The sequence below is a fragment of the Geotrypetes seraphini genome, chromosome 14 (assembly GCF_902459505.1).
Source record: "Geotrypetes seraphini chromosome 14, aGeoSer1.1, whole genome shotgun sequence".
In the NCBI taxonomy this organism is placed as follows: Eukaryota; Metazoa; Chordata; class Amphibia; order Gymnophiona; family Dermophiidae; genus Geotrypetes; species Geotrypetes seraphini.
In genome coordinates, this window is record NC_047097.1 from 71,725,121 (window position 1) to 71,743,714 (window position 18,594).

General features: G+C 42.0%; 1 protein-coding gene across 1 annotated transcript in view; it reads left to right on the forward strand.

The window, feature by feature from the left end:
* The first annotated feature begins 370 nt into the window (after window positions 1-370).
* The window catches only part of ALDH1A3 (aldehyde dehydrogenase 1 family member A3), a 43,162-nt gene continuing 24,938 nt past the window's right edge, over window positions 371-18,594 (forward strand). Inside the window, exons 1-2 of the mRNA XM_033920176.1 lie at window positions 371-555; window positions 10,135-10,239. Coding sequence (XP_033776067.1) covers window positions 472-555; window positions 10,135-10,239 — 189 coding nt within the window. The 5' untranslated portion in view covers window positions 371-471. The remainder of the gene's footprint in view (window positions 556-10,134; window positions 10,240-18,594) is intronic.

Genomic DNA, 18,594 nt, shown 5'->3' on the forward strand with positions numbered 1-18,594 from the left:
TGTTGTGGGGTATGTGGATTGTTACTAAAAATCATATTTTTCATATAGAGGGAGGGAGGGGTGTCCAAAAGTGATGGGCCTCGGGTGCCACTGCTTCAGAGCATTGGGAATGATGTACGTTTAGACGCTTTTGTTGCTTTGCTATCAAATAGTTAAGGTCTACTTGAGTCATGACTAAAGGTCGGGGGCTGAGGAGGAGGAGCGTCACTGGGACGACGTCCGGGAGCCCCGCCCTGGGGCTGACGAGAAGAAGCCAAGCGCTCGCTCTCACTCTGTGGGCGGGGCTTTGCCGCCTCCGCACCCAATCAGCGGCGCGTCCGCGCGCTGGCCTTTTAAAGGCGGAGCGCGGCAAGGGGGCTGCGGCTGGGAGGGAGTGCGCGCGCGAGAGACCGAGTGGCTGCCACTGAAGCACAGATGCAGAAAGACTGTGCAGGGGAGTGAGTGTGCAGAAGAGAGAGAGAGAGCACCGTCATGGCCAGTGCGAATGGGGGGACCCCAAATGGGCTTTCTCCCCTACCTCACCCCATCCAAAACCTGGATGTGAAGTGCAGCAAGGTAGGTGCCTCAAGGCAGACGGAAGAGCCTTCCTGGACACAAAGAAAGAGCTTGCAGGCTGAGCACTAGGGGATATGACAGTGGGGCATTAAGTTCTTTTGGAAGAACTTGGCCTGGAATTGAAGTCCCCTGCATAGGGTCATTTTTATTGCATTTTGTTCTGGTACCAGCAAAAAGATGCGAAAAATTATTCTACTATGATTTTGTAGTAATCTGAAAGCAAAAATCAAATATATACAAGGGTGGTTTGAAAAGTTTAGTAAAAAAAAAAACCAACCAAAAAACCCCCCAAACAGTTCTATTTCTCAACATAAGTCTCCATTGCGACCTGGAGTGTCCAGTTTTTTTTCATCCTGTTGGAAAAATAGGTTTTGTCAAATTTTCAAGCTGCCCTCATATTACTTATTAAAAGTGATGTTCGGGAACAGAAATATTAATAATAGTTTATTTTTATATACCGCCAAACCATCAGTTCTTGGTGGTTTACACAACAGTAATTACATCAAGTAATTAAAATATAGATCCAAATAACAATGTCTTATAAAAGGAAATAACACAATTCAATAAAAGATACTGACTAGCAAAATACAACCCTAACTTATTGAAAATGAAATATGCACAATACAGATTATTTATACTAAAATAGATAAGCAACTTTAAACCTTACTCCATAAAAATAATAAAAACCCGACCATCATAATAATTTTGAAATCTATTAAATATTGTATTGTTTAAATAGATAAGTTTTAAAATCTTTCCGAAATTGATAAGTGAGGGCTGGAGTAATAAGAGCATTCATACTTGAATTCATTACTTGGCCAACAGTTGCAGATTGTATAATGGCTAACATTTTACAGGAAACGTAGTTTTCCTCTTTATATTCAGCACCAGTACGGTATGTTTAAGGATACCCCAGGGATCTGAAAGTCCGGTTTTATTTTCGGAGAAAGTGGCAGGTTTACTTACCTAGCAATGAGAACATGGAGAGTGGACAACTGAGCACTTCTCTCTGCCAAGGAAAACATCCTTCAAATGAGTTTTAAGAGTTGTTCAGAATTTGTATCATATTTATGCTTTAAAAATGCATAAAATCGGTAGAGGACAGGGTGTAAACCTTGTGTTGTCTCTGCTTACCCTGTATGCATCATTGAGGTAGCAAGGCATTTTGAAGGCTCAAGGGTCATTTTCTGTGTTGAATATGGTGTTAAAGAGATAAGTCTTTGATTATTTTCAGAATGCAAGGTAGTTCAGTTCAGATTTGATAGCTATTGGGGATGTTGTTCCATTTCTGTTTCAACGTACATAAACAGCGTTGAAAATATGTTTGTATTTGAGGCCTTTTGTTGTGGGATAGTTCATTAGAAGCTTACTGAGATTTCTGTTCAAGGTGGACCATGAGGAAGTAAATAAGCATAAACTTAAGCTTTATTGGTTAAATATGGAATCTAGGATTAGAATCTTATCTATTTGAGTTTGAAAGGTCTATCGCCCAAATATTTGGTGGACAGCATTATTCCTCACCTTTCATGACCAAAATTACGGTCTGCAGCTCATCCTGATTTGTCAATACCTACAAGATTTGTCAATACATACAAGTAGATGTGAATCGCTTGTTTACTCTTTCCAATAATACTAAGTCTAGGGGGCATGCGATGGAGCTATTAAGTGGTAGATTTAAAACAAACCAGAGAAAATGTTTCTTCCCTCGACATGTAATTAAACTCTGAAATTCATTGCCATAGAATGTTGTAAAAGCAGTTAGCATAGCAGGGTTTAAAAAAGGTTTGGCTAACTTCCTAAGTGAAACGTCCAAAAGATGGACTTGGAGAAAGAGCTGTAAGAGCTGGGGTCTTCTCATGTATAGCACCTGAGGAATGGAATAAAATTCCATTATATGTTAGAAATCAGGAAAATGAAAGGATGTTTAAAAAAAACCCAAAAACGATTGAAACGTCACCTATTTTATCAAATGAAATAGTTGGGTTGTAATTGATTTTACATTTATAGAGAGGTCATATTTTATGCTGTAGTTACAATCAGAAAATTTTATGTGATGTTTTTGGATTGTATGTTAGTTGTGTTGATTATTTTAGGTGTGTTGATTTTATGTATGTTTCGAAATGAAATAACATAAATTTTTATTTGTATACCGCAGTATACCATGAAGTAGAGAATGACACGGGGAAAAAATCTGTCCCCGTCACCGGCCCACCATCCTCTGCACCGCCCCGTCACCGCCGTTTCCTTCACCGCCCCGTCACCGTCACCGCCATCCCTTTCACCGCCCCGTCACCGCCACTGCCATCCCATTCACTGCCCCGTCACCGTCCCCGCTGCATCCATTTTCCGTTTTCATCCCCTTGGCCCAGAATCCTTTTCCCTTTCACTCCCTCCTTACAGTTTGAGCCGGGAACACGGGTGATCGCACGGTCCTCGCAGCCCCCACCCGCCTGCCCAATCGATTCTAGTGTTTAGCCAGCTCTCTCCCTTCTCCTCACCTTAGTTTGCAGGCTTTCTTTTTCAGCGACCTGCACGCTTTCCCAAAGAGCCGCACACGCGCGGCTGCTCAGTGTTCAATCTTCTGCTCTGCTGCAACTTCCTGTTTCCGGTTGCGTCAGAGCAGAAGATCGATTCGAAACTGAGCAGCAGCGGGTGCGCGGCTCTCTGATAGCGTGCGGGTTGCCGAAAAAGAAATTCTACAAACTAAGGTGAGGAGAAGGGAGAGAGCTGGCTAAACACTAGAATCGATTGGGCAGGCGGGTGTGAGCTGCGGGGACCGCGCGATCCTTCATGCCTCACTGCGGGGACAAGACCCATTTACCGCCCCGCGGGTGGTGAATGGCCTTGTCCCCGTCGCCGTAGCGACTGCTAGTTTTCTTCCCTGTTTTCGGCGGGTGACCCGCGGCTAAAATGCGGTGGCCGCGGGTAAACCGCCACTGTGTCATTCTCTACCATGAAGTTCGACACGGTTAACAGGAGTTAAATAGAAGACCGTACGTAAGAGGGGAGGATACATGCATAAGTAACTTAGGTCAGAGTCAAATACGATTATGGTAAGGTAATACAAGAAAGAGCTCAAGTAGACGAAACAGCTATTGAATATCGGTACGGATATAGATACGGAGTTCCAAAAGAAGAGGAGAGAGAAGTCAGGTCTAGAGTTGAATGAGTCTCTGCATAGAGCTTTTTCCATTGTCTTGAGGAGCGTGTGAGACTCGCAGGGTTTAGTGCTCTACTAGGAATAGATTTATGGGTGGCAAGGCAGAGTAGGATGTGGAAGAGCGTGCAGGAGGTCTTGAAGTGTATTCAAGTAGTGACTGTTTTGAGATTTCTGGAGATTAGACGTATTTTCAGCACGTGAACCAATCGCTGCGTTTTGGATTAGTTGCAGTTTATGGGTTAATGTTGTGTTGATGCCTGCGTAGAGGGGATATAAGTTAATAAACCATAAAGAACAACAAAGGAGGTTCACATGGATGGGTTGGGGCAGGTCTTGCCGTTGAATGTAACTTGTGCCCACAACTGCCAACGTTAGACCCGGCTTAAGTGCTTGCGGCTATAATTAGGTGAGTGTATGCCGACAAACATTTTAGTTTATAACTTCAGTTGTGTCATTATTTATTGATTCCTTTTCATAGCCCGTCCTCCCAGGAGCCCAAAATGGGTTACAAGGATCCATGCACAAAGTTTTCAGGAACAGAGATACGTCCGTTACAGAGTCAATAGATCAAGAACTTACAACGTATAGAGAATGTGCTTTGCAGAATCTAGAGTCACGAATGGGTATTAACATATCTGCAGCTGGGAATTCAGATTTCACTTCTTTGATTTTACTCAAGCTATTAATAGAATACCAAAAGTTATTACGGGATCTGTTTGGAGGGAATGTTCTTATAGAGTTTTCCCAAATTCAAGCTTTTCATGTGGGTTTGGTAAATTCCCCAATTTGTATCAAATGTGATAAGGATCTTGGCACATTAACTCATGCTTTTTGGTTGTGTCCTTCAAGTCATTCTGGTCTGCCCTCCTATTATATTTGGGTTCTTTATGGGGTTGTCCTGTTGTGGGGTATTTGGTCAAAGGAAATGTCTTTTATTTCAGAAGGTGTGTATGATTGGGAATAAATGTATCTCCAAGTTTCTGGTATTGGAGGAACCAGTTGCATCGTTTACTTTTGTTTGAGATTTGGGAGGTTAGGCGATCGTCTAGAAAAAGTCATCTTTTTATGGAGGTTTCAAATCCGTATATTCAAAACCTTTCACCTAGAGCAAAAAGTTTAATTCTCAGTGATTTACGTTGAAGCTAAGGTGGTTTAAATTACATTCCAGTTCTTTATTTTTGTCAGCTTTCATCCGGGGAGGGGGAATTGATTATGGGATGGAAGGGAGGAAATGGGGGGGAATGGATAAGGGGGATTTTGGTTTATTATATAAAATGTTTGAAGTAATGATAGAATTTTATATAATATATGGATTAGAATTTTAACATTTGTGAATTATTTATTATTTGTAAAGAATATCTTTCTGTATAATTTATACGTATTTTTACTCTATTCCTGTAATAAAATGTTTGAACGTAACATATCTGCAGTGAACGGTGGAAGAACTGGTCGGCAGGCTCAGGTGTTCTGAGGTAAGGTCCGTTGATCCGGTCCATGAAAAGAAGTGTCTTTACTGCTTTCCGGAAGGTCAGTAGGTTATCAATTGCCCTAATGTCAGGAGGGAGTTGATTCCATAATTTAGGGATGCTATAGGAGTGTGACCGCTTTTGGGCTGTCTCCTGGTGGAGGCCGTTTGCTGGAGGGTTGGCAAGTCTGAGTTCCCATTGCGAACGGAGGGACCACTGAGAGTGGTATATTGGGAGTTTCTTCGCTACATAGTCAGGTGTCATGACGTGGAAACGTTGAAACGCTAATACTAGTTGTTTGAAGATATTACGTTGTTGTATTGGGAGCCAGCGGTCCTGGTTGAAAGGGCCAAGGTCACATTGCAACATTTTGGACTCTTTATGGAACCGGTACTTAGCGCCCATATTTTTGGCAAATATTCCTGAATCTACTCCTTTGTGTTTAGTTTGTGAGGGGTACAGTACATAAGAATGGGGGATGGAGCACGTTGGCACCCCATTACCTTCCCTATGTTGCTGGACCCAATGCAGAAGCTCATGAGCTATAAGGGTGACATCCAGAAGTCATACGATAAGACTTCAGGGGCTGGAGTGTGGTGGAAGATCAGGAGCGGAAGCATTTCTTCAAGGATATATAGGACAGTCAGATGATGGAGGTGTTGGGGGGGGGGGTAAAATGGGCAGAGGATCCTTAGTGGAGTGAAGGGTAAAGCCTGGGATGAGCACAGAGGATCCTTAGTAACATAGTAACATAGTAGATGACGGCAGATAAAGACCCGAATGGTCCATCCAGTCTGCCCAACAGATGAAGAAAGAACTGTGATGAAGGCTCGATAGATTTGTGTTCATTTTCTAGGGTCGTATCTGGGTTTCCCTGTCCTGAGAGCCCCACAAATGGGGAAGGCAGTGGCCTAGTGGTTAGGGATCCTGCCTCAGCACCCCAGCGTTGTACGTTCAATCCCAGCCTGCTCCCCATGATCCTGGGCAAGCCCCCCAATCCCCCATTGCCCCAGGCACCCCAGCCAGGACAGATAGGGAGAAATACCCAAAAGTTCCTGATTTCTATTTCACGTGTAAATCACTGAAAAGGCAGTCAATAAACCCCACTAAATAAATAGCTCATACTCCATCTCGTTGCTCCCTCTTCTGGTTTTGAGTGTTTGTAATTAGTACTGGATTTTCTCTGTCTGGCAGGATTGAGGAGCTGGGCTAAATGTTTTGCTGTTTTTATTTTTGGGGGGAGCACGTGTTATGCTGTTACTGTAAACATTTCTACACCTCTTGACCTTTTGTGAACAGATAGACAGAGGCTCCTCGGTACAACAGAAACTTCTTGTCTTGAATACACACACACAAACCTTTGAAATATGGATTTCTCCCAAACGTTTAAACCATAGTCATAGACACCGTGGGAAAAATACTATAAAGGTGCCTAAAGTTGGTTGTCTAACTTCCACCCCATCCCCCACACCACCCTTTTTACTAAGCCGTGGCAGAGGCTTCTACCATGACCCAGAGCACTAAATGCTCCAATGCGCAAAGGAATTTAATGAGCGTTGGACCAGCGTCAGCGCATTTAGTGCGCCGGTCCAGGGTAGAAACCTCTACCACGGCTTAGTAAAAAGGGAGGGGGGTTAATTAGTAAGTTGGCTTCAGTAATGAGCTTTAATAAGCTTATAATTGGAAAAAAAAATGTAATTGGGAGATAACTATCTTCATAGCATCTAACGCCAAAGTAGGGGTGGAGAAAGACTTAGGCGCCTCTAATGGAGGCTTTTCAAACCCTTTTGCTGGGCTTGAACCCGGCTGGCAGCCCAAGAAGTTTTCGCCTTCAGAAATTCTGATACTGTAAGAGGGAATCTTTCCTCTTGCACAACCTTGATTTTTACAATTTATAATCTAAATGGCTCATACCCAAAAAAAAAGTAACTTTACAAAACCACAAAAGCATTTTTTTGTGCAGGCTGGCACGCTGAATGCTCTGCCCTGCTCCCGATGCGCCTAGAACTCTGAGTTACAATCAAGTCCTAAGGACTCCGCACCCTGAGGTTGTGGGTTCAAACCCCTGCTGCCCCTTGTGACCCTGGGCAAGTCACATAGGGGTCCTTTTACTAAGGCGTCCATTATATTCTGTAGACCATGGTGGCGTTTAGTGCACGCTAAATCAGCTAGCACGCCTTAGTAAAAGAAGGGGTTAATCCTCTACTGCCCCAGATACATTAGATAGATTGTGAGCCCACCTGGAGAGATAGGGAAAATGCATGAAGTACCTGTATGTAAAAGCCACTTTGAATGTGATTGTAAAAACTACAAAAAAGGTAGTATATACGTCCCTATCCCTAAAAAAATAAAATAAAATATCATACCCTATCAGTTCCTGAAATAGCAAATGAGAACCTAAAATAACATCTGCATCTTCACAGGATCATCAGGGATGACAGGTTCACCTCTCCACCGAGCATCATAGCGTCAGTTTCTCTGAGATATCTTCATCTGAAGCTTATAAGGCAACAAACCCCGAACATCGGCAGCGTTGTCTGAAGCTTAGTTGCAGTTCCTGAGAAACTTTTCCCCGTTGAAGACGCTGACAAAGCAGATCCCTGTGATAATTCCTGTCTGTACCGGGTGATGCTTACTTTCCTAGATCTTTTGTTCAAATAAACACAAACCCTTCATACAAAATGGAAACTGAAGGCTCAGAGTGAACGTACAGGCTCAAAGCTTGAGCACACCTCGAAATCAACTACCATAAACAAAAGAAAAAGATGCAAATGTCATTTTGCTGTATTTGGTTTTCCTTTTGAACCGAAACAAGCTTTTCCCATTGCATTTATCATTTTGCCCTTCCCTAGCCATCACGGCTATTAACCACCACACTTGACTGTGATAGCTGAGCCATGAGCTGGCCAAATACACTCCTGCTACATCTGAGAGGTCTGCTGTGAAGAGATTTGCATTAGCTGCTTAATTCCTGTGGTTACCTTGTAACAAAGACGGCCTGATCTCTCTTGCAACATTAGGTTTCTGTGAGTAGGATGGATGAGACACTTTTGCACAATTGCACCTTCTTGCTAGGTTTCATTCGGAAGGGAGGGGGAATAACATTCTGCCTTTTTGTCATCATTTGATTAATCACTATTCCAAAAAGACTGTATCAATCAATCAATCACATTCTTCATCAAAGTACTGAACCCATCTACCCACTACATACCATCAATCTGCTGACTTTGACCACAGACTACAAAACCTTCAAAAAAGAAACAAAAACCCTACTCTTCAAAAAAAAAAAATATGTAAAACCAATATAACACAACCAAACATGTTCCAAACACCTGCAATTCCAACTACTCCTTAGCAAATTAGAAAATGTTCAACCTATTCCTTAAGTACTTCTTAATATCTAACAATGTGTATCTCTTATTTTCACAACAACTGAACTGCAAGGTAAAGGCGGAATAGAAATCACTAATGTAATACCTTCCATCTATAACCCCCTGTAACAGCCAGACACAAGCAGAGAAGCTAAAGGAAAACTTCTTAACTCAAAACTGGCACCTAGTCTTTCAACAGTTTTCCTTAGTCATGCAACAGGGTCTGGATTTACCCAGAATGCAATGAATCGGGCGAATCGAGATTGGATCTGCCCTCATTTTAGTGTCTTGTCCGTTCGTGTTTTCTTTTTTTAGTCAAGGTTTGTTTATTAAAGTTTTACAAAAATACAGAATATGGATGAACATAGCAAAAACACAGTGAATTTGAGGTACATCAAACAATGGAGCGAGCAAACATATTTTAAGGATATGAAAGAATGCTCTAGCAATTAACAACGCAGAACTAAAACAAAAATGTACCTTGTAACTAATATTGGCATCCAAAAAAATACCAGCAAGCATGAATCTAAGTAAGACAACAAAAATGTGATATAGCAATGTATACTAAATAAGTAAAGTGTCATCCATGAAACAATATGTAAAAACAATACAAATTACTGTAACAGAAATGAGGAGGAGAGAGTAAGAAAAAGTAAAAGAAAACAATAATAAATGGAAGCAGAGATATCAAGACAAATTAGGTTGTTCATGTTTTCTAATCCTCTGTGGAATCAAACTCAAGTGGAGAAGCAGGATTTTAAGTAGTTTCCCAATCACTTGAGACAAGGTAATATCCTGTGACATCATTCAGTGGCATAGCGAGGATGAGCGGCGCCCCACCCCCGCCACACACATGCGCCCCTTCCCTGTACCTTTTTAACTTCCGTGTGAGCAGCCACCAACTTCCTGCCCACGTCGACTTTGTACTAATAATCAATCATAAAAGATAAAATTCTGGCCTAAAAGATATACAGTGGTACCTCGGAATCCGAACTTAATCTGTTCCAGAACCCCGTTCGAGTTCCAAGACAATTTTTCCCATTGAAAATAATAGAAACTGAATGAATCTGTTCCTTGGTCCCACAATCTCAGCAAGATCGAGCCTCCCTGGCGGAGGCAGCAAGAACGGCAACGGGAGTTGCAAGGGTTGCTCAGCCCAAAGCTTCCCTCCCTGGTGGAAACAGGAAGCTGCGTCAGAGGGGAAGCTTTGGGCTGAGCAACGCTTGCAGTTCCCGTACATTCGGATTCCAAAGCAGCGTTTGGATTCCGGGGCAAAATTTAATTTTTTTAAAAAAAAGTTTGGATTCTAAATTGTTCACGTTCTGGGGCCTTCGGATTCCGAGGTAACACTGTAGTTTCTGTTCTAATCTCCTGTATAATTTTTATTACTATTTTGTTCATTGAATCGAAGCCTCCTGTTAGGATGAATCAGTATAAAAAAAATCAAAGATTAGATTAGCAATTCTCCAATGACCAGCCCCTAACTATGAATGTCACAAAGCAGACATCGTAGGAACATTTGGAGTCTGTTTAGCTGGAATTCCCTGCTGACTTTACACCCTCTCCTCTTCTCAATCTTCAGATCTTTATTAACAATGAATGGCACAGTTCCACCAGCAAGAAAAAGTTCCCAACCTACAACCCAGCGACGCTTCAGAAAATCTGTGATGTGGAAGAAGGTGACAAGGTAAGGCAGTTCAGGGATGGCTCCGTCTGATCCGATACATTGCTACTAACTAAACGTTTCCTTCTAGGGAGCATTTTGCTTTCTGCTATTCCAGCCCCCAAATGGCAACCAGTGAGAAAATAATGAGGTGTAACAATAGATTTTACATTTTTCTTGATTTAAATATTGATTATTCCCCCCCCCCCCTCCTTTTAAAAAAAAAATAAAACTGTAGCATGGTTTTTAGTGCTGGCCGCGGTGGTAACAGCTCCAATGCTTATGGAATTCCTATGAGCATCAGAGCTGCTTCCGCCACACCAGCGCTAAAAATGGTCCTATGGTTATTTAAAAGAGGGGTATATTTCCCCATCAAAAATGTAACCAAGCCAAACTGGTAAAATTAGAGACTGTCTCCTTTCCTCTGAACTGTATTTTAATAGAGAAATATATGAATTTATTCACGTACAAATAAAATACTTTTTTTTTTTCTGTGATAAAACAAAAGAATTTAAGCCAAAAAGTGCCAGTGCAAGAGCAGGGGGCAGGGGAGACACCACCGCCTTGGGCACCTCCCACCCTTGCTATGCCACTGAGCAGAATATTGGCTTCCGGTTTCTGCATGGATTACTTTCAGACTTTAACCACGGAGCATCTATCAGATCTCCTTCCACTCCTTCCTACCTCAGTAAGTTGATCATTCATTATACTCCCCCTTGTTTCCTCCATTCTGCTGATGAGAATTTACTTTCTCTGCAGTCAGCCTTCCGTTACATAATCCCCAAGCTCTGGAATGATTTGCCATCACATATCAAGAACTTTCAACCCTCCCAGTTTCCAAGAAAACCCTTAAAACCCATCTGTTTACACAAGTGTTTGGAACCCAGTAACCACTAGCATCTGTCTAATCTCACTTGTCTTTTTTTCTCCCTTTATTTTATCCATGTAACTTTTATTTTGAGCATTGTTTTATTATGTAAACCTCTTTGAAGCCTCCTAGGCCATTCTAGCAATCTATGAAGTGTAAATAAAGATAATAGTTTTGCCAAGGCAAAATATGTGGCTAATCCATGCCACAACCTTCTAATACTTACCATTTCTACAGTATTTGAAACTGTACAGATGCATAAGAGTCAGTCCCTGCTCCGTGGAGCTTAAGAACATAAGAGTTGCCATATTGGGATAGAAAAAGGTTCATCAAGCCCAGTATCCTGTTTACAACAGTGGTCAACCCAGGTCACAAGTACCTGGCAAGATCCCAGAAAAAAAACCCCAGATTTTATGCTGCTTATTTTAGGAAGAAGCAATGGATTTCTCCAAGTCCATCTTTTGGACTTTTCACTTAGGAAGTTAGCCAAACCTTTTTTTTAAACCCTGCTATGCTAACTGCTTTAACAATATTCTCTGGCAATGAATTTCAGAGTTTAATTACATGTCGAGGGAAGAAACATTTTCTCTGGTTTGTTTTAAATCTACCACTTAGTAGCCCCCTAGACTTAGTATTATTGGAAAGAGTAAACAAGCGATTCACATCTACTTGTTTCGCTCCACTCAGTATTTTATAGACCTCTATCGTATCTACCCTGAGCTGTCTCTTCTCCAGGCTGAAGAGCCCTAGCCACTTTAGCCTTACATTCCGATCAAAGTTTCAGGAATTTTAATATACTTAACATCAACAGTGAGTCAACAGGGAGAGCTGGGACATAAGAATGAGAAGCAACATATAACTTGTAGGCAGGACTTGAATATGATGTTCCTTAGGCACTATGGATGGCAAGCCAGACAGTGCAGGTTTGGGTGCTGGTGATGGCTGAGAATGGCTATGCTCAGAAGAGCTACAATGCTTTCCAGGGGACCTGGGTCAAGTGATGCCTTAATCGGCCTCTACGCAGCAGCTCATTATCTAACCTCATGCCTCTCCCTCCAGCCTTCCTTGTAGCCTCTACTAATCAAGCAAATTATTCTTATATGCCCCTTTCTCTATGGCCTGTTCCAAACGGCTTGCCACATCCCTCTTTGTCAACCAGTAGCGTAGCCAGGCAGACGATTTAGGGTGGGTCTGAGAGCAAAGTGGCGGGCCAAAAATTTCATTTCAATCCCCCAGTGCAAACCCGAATTTAATTTCTGTGCCCCCCTCTAAGTAAATGGCACACCTTTGCTGGTGGGGATCCTTAAGCCCTGCCAGCCGAAGACTTCCTTCCCACCAAAAGAGTTTACATGTTGGTTGTCTGCTGGCCACCAGCCTCTCCACGCACATGCTATGTTTGGTGCAAATGTGAAAACTAAGCACATGTGCGAGGGAGGGAGCAGCATGGCCTGTGGTTGGCAGTGGTGGCTCTGGGACAGTGCTGGCAGCCACTCTTTGGGCAGGGAGGAGGTTTTCGGCTGGCAAGGCTTGGGAATTCCTGCCAGCTGCACGAAAGGAGTTGAAATATTAGGTGGGCCTGAGCCTAGACTGGGTGGGCCCAGGCCCACCTGTGTCTACGCCACTGCTATCAACAGTCCAATCTCATTGAGTGCTCACCTTTTTGAAGCTGCTTTTAATCATAGTCATGTTAATCTTATTTGCTCAGATTGTGTCATAGAACAGGCTCTCTTGTATGTATTTGTACCGTGTTACATTATAAAAACAAAGCAGTGGTTATGCTAACAGTTAGGGAGGCTGATGGATGAAGCAAAATGCCATTCCCCATAATGTTCGTTAGGTTTTCAGTTTCCCTGTGGCCCTGTAATTTCTATAATCACAGCTTCTCATCTTCTTCTTTTTTTATATATCGTAAATTGCAAGGTAATGCATCTAATTTCATTAAAGCAGGACATTAGTTATTATCTGCTCCAAACTCTACCTGAAGGATTTTGCTGCTGAAGCATTTTTGGTGAAGAGTGTAATTGTCATAAGAACATAAGAATTGCCCTACTGGGTCAGAGCAAAGGGTTCCCCGTTTCCAAGAGTGACCAACCCATGGCACAGACGCCTGGCAGCAAGATTCTGGAATCCCAAAGAGTAGCACGCTTCCACGCAGTGTCTTTCTCAAATCCACCTTAATGACTCTAGGAATTTGTCCAAACATTGTTTAAACCCAGCCCTGCCAGCTGAAGATGTTTTCCTGTCCTTTGAAGGTGCCCTGTGGCCTAAAACGCCTTGCCTCCAAGCAGTGTGGAGGAGTCCTCCGCCAGTGGGAGGTGCTGTTTCCACTGTCACGTTTTCAATAGCGAGAGACAGGCAAGCTCTGCAGCATTTCCAACATTCACCGGATCTTACACTACATAGGTTGATTTACTTCTTTTTATTATAAATATATTTGCAGTCTGCATTCGATTTGGTTATTTCTTTTTATTGCATTGGCCATTCGGTCTCATGGTTGAGCCCCAAGGGAGTAACTATTCTCCATTGGTAAATGAACTTCTGTTCCTTATACAACGGTATACGTGATAGATCTCCGCCATAGTGCATGTGCGCTTTAAGTAAAATAACAAACCACAACTCTGTAATCAAATGTCTCTTTTTTTTTTTTTAATCCACTGCCCTGTTAACGATGCCTCCATTTTATTAGTCCTGATGGTACTTAAATGTTCCGATATTCTGACTTTCACTGGACTTTGAGTCTGGACTATGTAATATAAACCTCAGGGGTAGATTATGCAATATATTACCCCTGCTGTTGAGCAATCAGAATGCTAACGTGGTTTGTAATGCCAGATCGCAAAATGAACAATGACCGTATCTAGGGTCCAGGTTGGTCATCCATTGGATATTTGGGAGATTTAAACAGTTCACCTAAATTACTATGGCGAGTGTAAGCAAATTTTGGCATTTCTTGTAACTCAGGATGTACACTAAACATATATATAATTTGTTGAACCAAATGAGCTTTAGGTTGAGTATGGGAGTACACATACTAATGATCTCTGTTCTTTTTTATTTGTTGTTGATTGATTATACCATGAATTATATAGCATGGTCTCTTTTATAAGGGTATCTCCGTTGTAAAAATCTGTTTGCTAACTTCTGTGCATGATTTCTTATATCACCTTAAAAACAAAAGGAATTGACCCCAAAATATCCACAAAGAAGAAAATCCAGAGAAAACCAAAAAAACTCTGTGGAGTGACGATGTTCCCAAATGGACTTTATTTGAAAGTATCAAAGTTCCAAAGGTCCACTGAAATCATCCACATAAAATAATTCCATCCACATAAAAGTAAATCATCCACATAAGAGCCTTAAAGGACCTAGTCCGCTAGGGATACAGGACCCAACACGGTCCGCGTTTCGACAAAAAGTCTTCTTCAGGGGTCTTATATCACCCTGCCATAGAGGGAGAGGGTATCTCTCTACCTAATACATGGAGACTTTTTCTGTAACCCTCCTTGGCAGTTTGGTCTTAGAGAAGCGGGGCAAAAGTCACCGCAGGATTTCGTTGAGCCCCACCCTTCTGAGGACTGCGCTTCTTCAGCGAGATGGGAAACATTTAAAGTGCTCCTTCGAGGAAACCTGATAGCTTATACTAGCAGCATTGCCAAGAAAAAGAGAGAAAGAGAAGCCAAGTTAACACAGACCATTCAGGATCTAGACAGACAGCACAAGCTTTCTCCGTACTCTGCGTAAATTAATGCTAGAGATGAGATGAGCCCTGAGAAGAAAAACAGGCTATTGAAGTGTACATTTCAGTGCAAAATAACAAGCAAAGCTCGAATCGGCTTTAATCTGTATGTGCTCGTATGTAGGTACGGACGTGACTCCATTTTTCTTGGGCTTTAGAGGCTGTGAATCGGTGCATAGCTGTAATAATGTCAAAATGAACATGGCTCAGCTGTAATAAAGCATTTGGAACTGGCACCGATTGCTAGTTCTGCCCAGTTTGAGGTTCAGTGTGCTTTAAACATCCATTGATTTTTCAGCAGACATTTGGGGGTTTAGTTTGAACGAGAATACATAATTATAATTTATTCAGTTCTGAGCAGATGTGTTCCGTGTATAATATATATATTTTTAAATATTGCTGTGATGTATGATTTGCACACGGCCAAGCACTTGCTATCAAGCCAACTCAGAGATTTTTCTATCTCTTAAAGTTGTTTTATTTTTAATTTTTTTTATCTTCTTTCATTATTTGTATTTTCTATTTCTTTGATTTTTGATCTTGGAAATGTATTACATATTTTTATTTTAATCAGGTTGTGAACCTTTGGGACAGATAGGGTTGTTTTTCTCAAGTACCTAATTTCATTTTAGTTTGATATATTGTAAACCGCTTAGGTCAGGAAGCGGTAGATCAAATCTTAAATAAACATGAACACACTTTGGATTGAGCGGTAAATAAATACATCAACAATTGAGAAGTGTCTTAGATAATTATGATAAAGTATCACGGGCATGCTACCATTACTTATTTCTATAGCGCTGCTAGTCGTACGCAGGGCTGTACATGAAAACATTCAAGAGACGGTCCCTGCTCAGAAGAGCTGAGAATCTAATCAAACAAATAAACAGGACAAGTAGGGGGTTAGGAAATTTCTCAGGCTTGGGTGCTTTACAAGTGAGGGGTTGGGAGTTAAAAAAAACAACCTTAAAGTGGGTCTTTAGCCTGGATTTGAATCCTGCTAGGAATGGAGCTTGATGTACTGACATAGGGTGCTGCAACAGAGAAGGAACATAGGGCCAGATTCTCAAGGCGGATTACCAAAATGGCTTATCTCTGTCTTTAGCGAGTTTTCTAGCAGTCTCCCACAATGCCTTGCAAACATTGAAAGAGCACTCCGATGGATTCTTTAAAATTGTCAAGCCATTCTTCAAGAGCGGTGTCAGCTTTTGATGATGAAAATCAGCGACTGGTCCAGGGGTGCCAGTACAGTTACAGCACTGTTTAAAAGCCCAGCAGTGGGAGAGATACCCACTCTCTCCTGCTGCCAAGTAACGCCCCCTCCTCCTGCAGTGGTCTAGCAGGCCAGAGTGAGTAGGCATCCCTCCAGTCAGCCATCTAAATCAAGGTAAGGGGAAGAGGGTGCCGGGTTTGGAGGCAGAGGGGTGCTGTGTGGCAGCAGGAGAGAGTGGATAGCTCTCCCGCTGCAGAGGGGGGTGTTTCACTTGGCAGTAAGAGAGAGTGGATATCTCTCCTGCTGCGGCAGGGGGGGGTTGCTTGGCAGCGGGAGAGTGGGTATCTCTCCCGTTGCAGGGGGGGGGGTGCTGGTTGGCAGTGGGAGAGACTTATTGTGTTGTGGTTTGTTTTTTTCTTTTTCCATTTATCCTGCGCATGTGCCCATCACTATCACCAGTGATGGGCACATGCAAATTTAGCGAGTCTTCGCCACTCTCCGCCAACCTCATTTGCATGACCGTTTTTTGGGTTTTTTTTTTTAGAATGACTCGCTTTTTAAAAATCACTACTAGAACGGCTGGGATAGCAGCCCGTCATTTTTTTTAATGCATTTTTTTGAGAATCTAGGCCATTGTGTGGAGTTCACAGTAGAGGAAAAGAGTACAGTTAAGAGAGACTTGCCTGATGAATGGAGTGCAGGGAGCGAGATTGAGGAGCTCTTGTAATATTGTTCATTTAGCTACCACCAAGAAAAACATTACCAGATTGAAATTGATCCAGAATACTACAGTAAGATATTACTTCTTCAGGCTGTAGACCAATCCTGTGACCCCTTTCTATCGTGAGTCGCATTGACTCCCTGTGGAGGCATGCATCGTTTTTAAATTGGTCAGACCCCACTTTACTTAACTGACAGATTCTTTATTGCATCTCACAAGAATATTAAATCATATGCCCTTTTTGTTTTCCCCTCGGTTGAAGCTTACAAAAGCAAGAAATATCACAACCACCTGATTTCATTCCAAGCAGCTCTTTACAATAAGGATTTTCTTTCACTGCTATTGGTATCTTATTCTTACAAACATTTCGGAAAACAATTGAAGTCTTATCTTTTCTCTAAATATCTGGTCGACTAGTTGTTTTATGATCTTTTCTTTGTTAATTACATATGTAACTTTTGTAAACCGCATTGAACTCATGATTATGCGGTATAGAAGCATGATATGTTATGTTATGAATGTTAAGAAGAGGTGGAAATGGGTAGGGATGCCTTCAGAGATGATGTTCTGTGTTATTTGACAGATAAGAGGTCATTACAATGGATCACTACAATGTTTACTTTTGGGATACAAAGCAAATCTTATCAGATCTGAAATATGACATAAGTTAACTCTTCCTGATGGTCTCTCTGAGTTTACGATGGCCAGGCACAGCCCCCGGTCAGTTCATTCATTAAAAGAGACTTCAACACCCCAAAAGAGAAAAGGTCCACTACAAAAATAAGGAAGTAGGGGAGAAGTAACGAAAAGGAGAAAAAGAAAACCTTGGAGTCAGTTTATATTTGCTGAGGAACTGTCTGTGTTTTGCATGTATTCCCACGGAGCTGTATTCTGCTAGTTCGTAGTTTTTAAAGGGATCTTTAGGCCTTATTTGGAGCAGTTATCTGCTCAATGAGTTATAATAGGACTTGTGGGTTATCTGGAGATCCTGGTTTCTTTGCTAGCCACCTTGGGGGGGGGGGGTTCCTGGGGAGGACGGTGGGACCTGAGGGGTGACAGATGGGGACCTGCAGGTATTTCGTTACTCCATCCTGCTGGGTTGTGCAGACATGGGATTTTGATATGCTGTTCTTGTGGATTTGTCCGTGTCATTAATAAAAACCGTTCAAACCTAAAGGAATCTTTAGAAGTTTCTGTCGCTCTGGTTTTTTTGCATTGATATTATAGGGTGGTGCCTTTTTATAGACTGGATTTTTGCATTGTGAGTCCTGGATTAAAGGTTTTTTATATGTCAGGAATGTATTTGTTTTTTGATGGGTTTGGTCTGTTTCTCTTTATTTGGTTTTATGAACCACCTTTATAAAGAGATTCACCCAAGGCAATGATGTACAGTTTGTGAAATATTTTATTTATTTATTCATTCAATTTTCTGTACCGTTCTCCCAGGAGGGCTCAGAACAAGCACTTTTCCCTGTCTGTCCCGGTGGGCTCACAATCTATCTAATGTACCTGGGGCAATGGGGGATTAAGTGACTTGCCCAGGGTCACAAGGAGCAGGATGGGTTTGAACCCACAACCTCAGGGTGCCGAGGCTGTAGCTTTAACCACTGCGCCACACTCTCCCCACACTCATAGACATGCCATGTACATACCCACTCCCTGACACCATATCCTCAACCGACCAAAAAAAAAAAAAAAATAAATAAATAAATAAATAACCAAAACCTAATTCTTCCTACCGATTTATTACCTAACAACGCCTGGAAAAAGATTTGATATGTAATGTAATATAACTGCTCTCATCCAATGTTACCAAGTCTATACTCATTCTGTAACTATGT